This window comes from Myotis davidii, unplaced genomic scaffold, assembly GCF_000327345.1.
Source record: "Myotis davidii unplaced genomic scaffold, ASM32734v1 scaffold66, whole genome shotgun sequence".
Taxonomy (NCBI): domain Eukaryota; kingdom Metazoa; phylum Chordata; class Mammalia; order Chiroptera; family Vespertilionidae; genus Myotis; species Myotis davidii.
In genome coordinates, this window is record NW_006297280.1 from 578,537 (window position 1) to 588,902 (window position 10,366).

At 39.9% G+C, this 10,366-nt stretch overlaps 1 protein-coding gene across 1 annotated transcript in view; it reads right to left on the reverse strand.

The window, feature by feature from the left end:
• Window positions 1-393: 393 nt before the first annotated feature.
• Window positions 394-10,366, reverse strand: part of KL (klotho) — a gene marked incomplete at its 5' end in the record, with an annotated part of 56,146 nt that continues 46,173 nt past the window's right edge. The window contains 2 exons of the mRNA XM_006773041.1: window positions 394-1,545; window positions 2,074-3,175. Of these exons, the coding sequence (XP_006773104.1) occupies window positions 1,208-1,545; window positions 2,074-3,175 (1,440 nt within the window). The remainder of the gene's footprint in view (window positions 1,546-2,073; window positions 3,176-10,366) is intronic.

A 10,366-nucleotide genomic window follows, 5' to 3' on the forward strand; every position in this document is an offset into this window, starting at 1 on the left:
TGTAATAGATTTTCCTGTGTGAAAATCAGCAAAACTTATTTAAAGGGTATTAGAGGATAAGACTTAACCCTTTCTGGAAATCAGTAGCATAATTCAGTGTAAAAATTCAAAGCACAACTAATTCAAAGTTAGTTCCACAGAAGTAGAAGCAAAATAAATAAACAAATAAACTAAACTTCAGCAATCACAAAAGAAAAATTTCCAGTGTTATCAGACCAAATGCTTTTGAATCTATTAATACTTAAAACTCAACTCAGAGAAATTATGGCACATTTTAAATAGCAGAAAGTTAAGTCATTCTTCACAGGATGAATTATTATTTTGTTCTTATTCTCTCAAGAAAGGTCACCTCATTCATTTCAAGGTCTGTGTTAAAATGAAAGGGTTTATAATAAAATTAATGATAATGTTGCTCATAATATGTACTTTTTACTCCTTCCCTCCTCCTGGAGCTACTGCAGTATAATGCACTTCACAATCGATTTATGCTTCCTGAAGAGCCCCACATTTCATGAGTCATGTTTATTTTTCTGCAAGCATTCAGTAAAAGTCCCTTATGACACAAAGCCTTCAAGGACCCAGGGTTTAGAGAATGCCTTGAAAGTCACATAGAAATATAAAGTTCTGTAATTTGCTCTTGCAAGTATATCATTAACCAGATATGTAAATTAACAGCATTTGACAGAAACACTGCTTTTTAAATAACTGTTCCAGCCACAGGCCCTTTGTCATCTCTCCTATATGCTATCATCTTCTTGACAGAGACCATTGGGCATATCATGGTAGTTGGAAGATGGTTACTTGGGACTTAATTTTGTATTCTAACACTTGCAATTATTACTTTAAGTAAACATTATTTTTAGGAATGAGCACAGATAAAAATAGCCTAACTTATCATTAAATTTCTATTAAATATTACAGAATGGATGTCATATCTCATGCTTTTGTTACACAGTGTATTGTAGAAATGATGTCTGTTTTTTTTAATCACCCCTCAAAGAGAAACAAGTCCAGGCACTATTCACATTATTCAAGATTTTATAATCATCTAGGCTTATTTGAAAACCTTTGTCATATGCCACAGAAAGGTTTTGTAGAAATCAGTATATGAAATCTATAGCTTCACAACACTGACAAGTGCAAATGGTTAACAACTAATGTGTGTGAATAATTATTACAAAATAAATGAATAGGAAAATGTTCAGGACTATTTGTAATTTCCTCTGCCTTTCTTAGAGTAGTGAAAAATAAGAGAAAGAGAAATAATTAAAGCAAAAAGTAGAAAAGCTATGAAAGCTAATAAAGTCTTTTGGGTATGAAAAAAGCTGCACTCGGTGCACAGGGTGAATTCTTCTGGACAAAATCTCCTCAGAGTTTCAGCACTTGGGAAGCCATTGTTGTCAATAATTTTCCTATAATGTTGCATGGATGGTTTGGGTTCAAACTGATTGGCAGCATAACGATAGAGGCCAAACTTTGGAGCTGTGTGATCAGTAAATGAAAACACAAAGTAACCACAAAGGTTGATCCCATCCAATATGTAGGCTGGAAAAAAAAAAAAAAAGGACAAGGAATAGTTAATAAAATATTTTGCAGATAACACTTTACTTTTACATGGCCTTGGTGCCTCAGGAGAAAATGTCAATACATTTATTAAAACTTCAGACTAAATTGTATTTAATCAGAAAAGTCTTCTTTTATAAAAAGACAAATAGACAAATACCAAGACAAAGTATGAGCTACATTTAACATAGTAGGTTTTACATAATGAAACCTACTCTAAGGTACTTGAATTAATCTTCACATACATGAAGCAGATCATACTGCTGTGAGGCCATCTGAGGATGGAGGACAGGATGGTCCATGCTTTTATAGGCTCAGAGTAAGTTGTAAGCCACTTTTAGCTAAACTCCTTTATCTCTGGGAAAATACTAATTCTTGGTGGGACTTTTTCAGTGTGGCAAGAAATGGACAGTGCTTCTCTCTGAAGGTGACTGTGTATTTGAGAATTTCTAACAGGCATCATGCCTTGAGTAACAAAACCTTCAAGAGACAGTTTTCAGGAGGCCTTACCTTTCAGAGCTTCATTTACATAATTCTGCATATAGTACACCCTCAATTTGTCTTGGCCTGCTTGCAGATCATCATCAATGCCATTGGAGATTATATACATGGGGAGGTCTCCATATTTCAATTTTAGCCAACTGAGGACCTTGCGTAAGCCCCAGGGCACTACGGCTACCTGACTGGGGGAGTTGAGCCATGTGATGTCTGTCATTTCTTGCACTTCCAGATAATCGTTATATTTTATTGGATCTTCTTTTTCCCAGTCTACAAGGATGGTGGTGTAATGGCTTACAGCCAAAAAGTCAAAGGAACCCTGTATGAGTTTTTTTTCATCTTCAGTGAAATAAGGTAGAAGGAAATTGTTTCTATGATTCAGCCAGTCCCTCATCACACGTGGATAATCCCCAGAACCAAAAATGGGCTCTGCCAGCCAGCCAATGTCAAATTCCAAAACTCTCTCTGCCACTTCTTTGTCCTTTGGGGAAAAAGGGCAGGCTGGTTCTATCCAGTCAGCCTGCAAGGCTATGGATATTTTTCCTTTCTGAGAGCGTCTAAACTTCTCATCATACAAGCGCCAAGCCAGGGCGTGGGCTTTCAGCAGGTTGTGCCCTGCACTGTAGGTCATGTTCCGCGTGTACGGCTCGTTCATGGTGATCCAAAACTTGACGTGGGAGCCAAGATCTTTAAAGCACAACCTAGCATACTCGGCAAAAGCCAGGGCCGTCTTGGGATTCTCCCAGGCGCCCTGCTTGGCCAGAGGCTCCGGCAGACCTTGGTGCGGGAACACAGGTCGCCACAGGGCCACAACGGGGGTTATGTTGGCATGCAGGAGTTCACTGGCAACACAGCGATAGTAGTGCAGGACCGTGCGGTTCACCTGGGATTGGTCACCTAAAGGCAGGATCAGGGCCCAGTCCAGCGAGAAGTGGAAATGTGTCACACGCATTTCCTGGAGTAGGGCGATCTGGAGCCTGATGACAGTAAAGTCAACACAATAAGGTTTCCTCCTCTTGGTTACAAGGCCGTCCACCTTAATGAGCCCCTTACTGTGGTGGACATCCCACAAGTAAACGTTCGGGTCGGTAAACTGAGACAAAGTGGTGTCAACCTAGGAGGAGCAGAGGGAGCATAAGTCCATGACTTCAGCTGGACAGGCCTAGAAAAGTAATTCAATGCAATTCTTTCAAGGAAGCTAGCTAGCAAGATGAGCAAAAATAATAACTTTTCTAGCTGAAAATTGAAATGATTTTTCATAAATAGTGAGTTTCTGAAGAAAAAAAATACCCTTTCTTTTTTACACATTTGTTTTACCTGTAGTTCTCTTTATTTAAACCCATAGTTTAATATTTTTTAAAAATCTGAAATTTTTTACTTACTTCAGATAACAAACAGTAGTAGTGATTCTCACACATGTCTGATCTGTGTTAAGCAAGCAGAATATTTTTGGACATTTTTCTTTTAATATAAGAAATCACTATGGTGATGAGATTTACAAAAATATTTAATGAAAAAGACAAAGCTTAAAACCTAAGTGAGTTAGAGTCAAAAAATTGAAATGACATTTAAAAAGTATATTGTGCTTTTAAAAATCACATTCTACACAGATTTGCTCTCAGAAGAGGAGGTACTAAATAAGCTTAACTACTGTAGCCTTTTGTTAGCTTTGGAGTTAATGACAGAATTTAACAAATTCAATCTGACTGGTGGTAGAAAGCGACAAAGAATATGGACATAAGAAACAATATTGCCATTCATCCATAATGGAATATTTTAACATAGTTTAAAATTTTTTCCTAATTGTTTTTCTATGATGATCATGACAATATGGTTCTCAACATCTAACATCAAAGCTTCCAAAATGAAAATAGGTATTCAGGACATTGAAAATTGTAAACTCATAATGACAAAATCATCCCTCCACATGTAAACCATGAAGGGAATTCAAACTGAAAGTGTACCCCAAACCCACTGCCTACACCTATTTTCTCTTGCAAATAGTCTCCTTAGAGGAGGTTACTTTGGTTTGACCCTCTATATAAAGGCAGGGGTCAGACAAACTCCAGTTTTGAACCTCTAGTAGAGATTTCCTTAAAGTTTTATGGGACTGTTGCAAATAAGCTGCTGTTTCACTGGAGGGGTCAGTGCTGTGTTCCTAAAGGAAAATAATAAAAAACATGTCAGAGGGAAATTGCGTTTTCTGGAGGATTGTCCCTTGTAGATCACCCACACATGCATTTCCCCTAGTAGTTGTGGGAATGCTGTCAGAAGTATTTTTCCACTGTGCTATACCCACCAATCATGTTTCCTTGGCTTTGCAAGAGATAATATTTGCATGCTCTTTTGAAGTGAAAGTGTTCATAGTTAGAATTTTTGGATTATTTTTATAGAACTCTGAGTTGACTAAACTTGTATCTTTTCTACCATAATTGTTCCAAACCACCAGCTTTTATTCAGTTCATTTGAAAACAAAATAGAGACTAAAATATACATCTTGGGGGTAGAGGAATTTATTTCTTAAAAATACAGGATATTTATGGAGGCTGCTGGAGACCCAGGCAGTTGCTCTGTCAGAGACAGCAAGAGCACCGCTGTCTATAGATTCTTCTAAATTCTTCCCGACCACGCCAGGGCAGGTTCCTTCTTGAACCCTGCCCATTGTACTAACTTTTGAAACTTAGTCCAAGTTCCTCCTTTATCTTCTGTTCACTAGTTACAGGTGTTGGGTCCTAGCCCCTCTGCCTGGGGTTGAGTCTTCTTGCACACTGGGTCTTAGACGGAGAAGCCATGAGAGGTTGTGCATATATAAGAATGAGTCTTTATTGCAGAAGCCAGTGGCCATATAGCCATTAACCAACAGACTTCTTTACAGCAGTCCTATACAGGCAGGCAGCCATACACCAGCTGGTGAACAGATACATCTTTCCCACAAAAGCAGCATTAGTCTCTGTACCCACAGCTATTTATCTGAGCAGCTTCATGCTACCTATAAACTCACCACCTTACAACGTAGTGGTATCTGAGCTCTCCCTTAGAGCTATAGCCTTAGTAGCCTCTCCAGCCTCTCTGGCTCAGTAGCTTCTCCTTTCTCCCCTGCCCAGCACACTGGCTGGTCTCTGTGGCCTCACATAGTACCTCTAAGCTTCTCTCTCAGCACACTGGCTGGTTAACTTAGTAGCTATATCTGAGCTCTCTATGAGCTCTTAGCCTTACATCAGAGCAGTACCAGCTCTCAGCTCTGTCTGAGTTTTCAGCTCCATCTGAGCTCTCTAGCCTCCCCCGTAACCCCACTCCCCAGCCTACTCTCTAGCAGACTAGCTGGTCAGTAATCTGTATATTACTCCAGAGACAAAGAAGGCTAGTTGCCAATAATGACATCATCATTTGGGTTATAGAAGGGTGCAGAATACAGTGAGATCGGCGTGGCCTTACAGCTGTGTTCAGAGTGGCCTTGGCATACTATCAACATTTGGCATACTATCAACAAGGCCTTTCACACTCTAAGTGGCCTTGGCTGTCTGAGGACTCTGGTGTGGTTTTCACATGGTCTTAAAGGGCTGGTGTACAAACTTACACAGTTCCACTTCCTCTGAGCTCCAATGCTTGGACAGCAGCGTGGGGGGATCCAGGGACATATGGGAAGGAACCAGATTGTCTGGCATCAGAGCAAGACCTTGTGGGGTGGCTTTCTCCCAGACAGGGGTGCTTAGAGCAATCATTGTTCCTATGCTGAGACCTCACCCATTGTAGAGTTGACTGTCAGGCACCATAGCTAAGTCTCCATCAACCTGGCTCACACTATTCGCTCTGCCATGAGGAGTCCCTGAGACTCTGCCCCATACAATTTTCAGCCCCAACCAAACTGTTTGCAGTGGCTTTTCCATATGAATGATCTGTCCTAGCTCAGGCTTCCCTAAAATCTCTCAAACAAGAAGCAGCTGGCATCAGCAAGATCCAGCACAAGCAGTAGCCTACCTTGCTTCACAGCTTGGCCTTGCCTGAGCACTTCCAAGCCCAACACAACTAACAGCCATCTTCAGATTCCTCTGTAGCTCCTGCCGAGGGGCCCCAGGTAGTAGTTGATTTTTCACCTCCCTGGAGGCCCCAAGGCCAGTGCACCCAGTGGGCAGCTTCAGAAAATACCAGATAATAACTCTACACATCCATAAGTGATACACTCAAGGGGCAGACTCAGTGAGTACCAAAGCCCCACTGAAGCAAGTCCTGGTCCATACGGGTGTCTCCTACACAACAACTCTTCCACTGTAGTAGCAACTGAACCTCAAAGCAAATTGGCCTGGATGTTAAATCCTCCGAGTGACACCAACAGCAATCAAGGCTCAACTATAATAGGATAGTGCACACAGCTCACATAGGAGTGCACCTAGAGCTCCTCATGTGACTGGGGAGGCTGAGCCACTGGGCCCTACAGGACACCTACTACACAAGGCTACTCTACCAATTCCAGGAGATAAAGCAATTCTACATAATACATAGAAACAAACATAGAGAAGCAGCCACAATGTGGAGACAAAGAAACATGTCACAAATGAAAGAACAGAAAAAAATCTCCAGAAAAAACTAAAAGAACTAAATGAAATGGAAGCAAACAAACTACTAGATACAGAGTTCAAAACAATAGTTATAAGGTTGCTCAAGGATCTTAATGGGAGCTTCAAGGGACTTAGTGAGCCTTTCAAGGATCTTACTGAAAATTTCAAAGACTTGAAAAAGGAACAAACAGAAAATAAGCCTACACTAACTGAAATAAAGAATAATTTATAGGAATTCAACAGTAGAAGATTCCAAGAATAAAATCAAGAATTTGGAATATGAGGAAACAAAAAACACCCAATCAGAACATCAAAAAGAAAAAATAATCCAAAAAAAATATGAAGATAGTGTAAGGAACCTCTGGGACAACTTCAGGTGTACCAACATTCGCATTATGAGGGTGCCAGAAGAAAAAGAGAGAGAGCAAGACATTGAAAATCTATTTGTAGAAATAATTACAGAAACCTTCCTCTATCTGGTGAAAGAAATAGACTTACAAGTCCAGGAAGCACAGAGAGTCCCAAACAAGATGAACCCAAAGAGGCCCACACCAACACACATTATGATTTAAATGGCAAAGAGAATATCTTAAAAGGAGCAAGAGAAAATCAGTTAGTTACCTACAAGGGAGCAGCTGATCGATGTTTCTCTCTCATCGATGTTTCTAAGTCTCTATCCCTTTCCCTTCCTCTCTGTAAAAAATAACAATAATAATAATAAAATATATTAAAAAAAAGAAGAGGAAGAGGAAGAAGAAACTATGAACAATAAAATGGCAATAAATATCTATCAAGAATTGAATCTAAAAATCAAAATAAATGAATAAAACAAAATAAAATGATCAATAAAATAGAACCAGAGGCATGGAAACATGAAGCAGACTGATTAATCTCAGAGGAAATTGGGGTGGGTGGGAAAATATTAACCAAAGAACTTACATGCATATATGCATGGCCTATGGACAAAGACAATAGGGTGGTAAAAGCCTAGGGTGGGGTGGAAACCAAGTGGAGGAGAACAATAAGGTTTTAAAAGGGGGTCATCTTTATTACTCTCAACAATAAAGATAGATTTAAAATAAATAAATAAAATACAGAACATTTAGAAACAATAAAATTTAGGCACAATTATATCTAATCTCCTTTAAATTAGTTGACTTATCCTATATAATAAAAGCATAGTATGCAAATTGTCCCCTCTACCAGGAGTTCTTCTGGGAGTTCGACCAGGGTGTGGGGCTGGCTGCGGGAAGGGAAGGAGACCCCAGGTGGTAGTGGCCCTACCAGTGCATGAATTTCATGCACTCGGCCTCTAGTTTCTTAATAAAAAATGAAATAAAGCTGAATCAGAAGGAATAGGTATACAGTACATATTTCATATGTTATGGAAGAAACTTTCTTCTAACATAACCACTGCTAAAGAAGCCGTATATTCTCAGAATGTAGCATGTTCCATACCTAATTCACTATGAGAATTAGTAGTTGTGAAACATTTGGTCCAAACACAATGACAATCCATATGAATAAACCTAAAGTCAGATTTCAGACAGGTTGTGTGCTTAATGATGTTTTAAGTTTTTCAAGTAAAATGTATGCCTCATTAATATTAGGATTTTGAAATGCTAGACAGGAAGAAAAGATAAATTTCAATGGTTTAAAAGTCACTTCTCAGGACTTTAATATAATGTAGTAAAAGGATAGAGTAAATTAAAACATACTCCCACATTCCTCTGAACTGCCCTAACAAAATCCTTATTTTACTTTGTCAATTAAGAAGCCAGCTTGGGAATGGCACTACCAAAATAATGCATAGCTCATGGTGAACAGCAAAAAAATAAAATGGCAATTGCAGCTTTTTTCTACTAAAGAGCTTTTGGAGTTCAAGTTCACCGTGGGGTTGAAAGTGACTTAATTTTTTGTTTGGCTGATTCTGCATAGGAGAGTACTGGGGAGCTCTGCTGGATGGAGGAGTAGGGATCCTGAGCTAATGACCTGAGAAGAAAGGTCCATGGCTGATGAGTGTCTGGCATTAGACCAAATTCCAAAACAAGTGCTTCTGGGAGTAGAAAAAGGGATTCTCTCCTCATCTCCATTCCTCCTCACTGACATGCTTGTTGCAGCTGATCAGATGTTTCTCTTCCCTTTTGAGGAAATAAGATATATTCTTAAGACTTTGTCACTCCTTACCAGTCCCCAAGGCAAACACAGCTCTTGGGTGGGGAATGAGCAGAATGAAAGGGCTCCCAATGTCTCTGAGCTCAGAGATGCTGGTGGAGACGTCTCTCCACAAAGGACTGAACTGAGAATTACCTGCCCAGGCTCAGGCTATCATCCGAGATCTGAGAGGAGCGTGAGCCCTCAATGACAAGGGATGCAGGGCCCAGTAGTGAGCTAGGCAAAGCAGGAGGTCAAGAGATGGAACAAGGGTCAGGGACCATTATCACCCAGCCCCATTATTGAAGGGGAGGAAGGAAAGACTGTGAGTCTACCTTCCTCCCTTGTCCTTTTCCTTCTCTCCTTCTATCTCACTTTCACCACTCCTGCCCCTTAACATCTAACTTAATCTCCACTGTTTATCCCCCTTGCAGGAGGGGAATTAGAATAGGGAGGTTGCAAATATCAGTCGGCTGAGGTAGGAGAGAGGAAAGAGGCTGGAAAACACCCCGCTGAGTGGGTGGAGCTGAGAAGATTTGCTGTTTTGCTCCTGATATCCTTGCTAACCTGTAAGGAAGGAATTTATCTCTGAGACTGCCCCTAAAACTAATGGGAGGTCTGAAAAAGACATAAGAATAATACAAACCAGGAAAAAAAAGTATTAAGTATAGGGTTGATATATTTTCTTATAAATAAAACATTATAATTTGATATTTACAAGAAAAGAGCAAACCATTTCAACTAGAAGGACTTTCCTCAGTCCTTCTAGTTGAAACATTCTTCCAAACATTCTTCCAAATACTTTTGAACTGAAGGGTAATAGAATATGCTGCCCCAAAATATGCCCCTTTGGTGTATTGATTATTTTGAGCTGCAGGCACTTGAAAAACATCAAATGCAGGGAGAGGCTTCCTCAGCACTCTCTTTATCTGCCTGAAGATGGATCCTCCAATAGGAACTGAAGGTCATAAATCCCCTCCCCAGAGTTTCATCAACCAGGGAAGATTGACTCTTGTCACAGAAGAGCCTAGAAGTCAACAACATACTCAGACAAACTTTGTCACAAACTATCATAGTTCTCATCTATTCTTATAAGGGCCCAGTTATGTTTTCTAAAAATCATTTACTCTCCCTTAAGAGACCCCTTTCCCTATTAACATGGTATTTAAGCCTGAATTCTAAGCCACCCCTGGAGTTATTCATTTTTCACTGAGTATCTCCCATGTAGTATATATGAGGTATACATGTTAATAAACTTCTGTTTGTTCTTCTCTTGTTAATCTGACTTTTATAACAGGGTTCTCAGCTAAGAACTCAGAAGAGTAGAGAAAAAGTTAATGTTCCTCGCCTACAGAACCAATGAATTGGCTAGAAGCAATCAACATGCTTAATCCATTGCTGCGGCATAGGTAAACACCGGAGTTTGCTGCCTCGAACAACCACTTCAAAAATATAACTAAAAGACGGAAGGGACATCACCCAGAACCACAGGAAAGCTGGCTGAGGGGAAATTCTTCAACTAGAAGGAAAGAGAACAGCATACGAGACTCAGAGGAGGCGCAGTGCAGAAAATACAAACGTGCGGAGGTACGCGC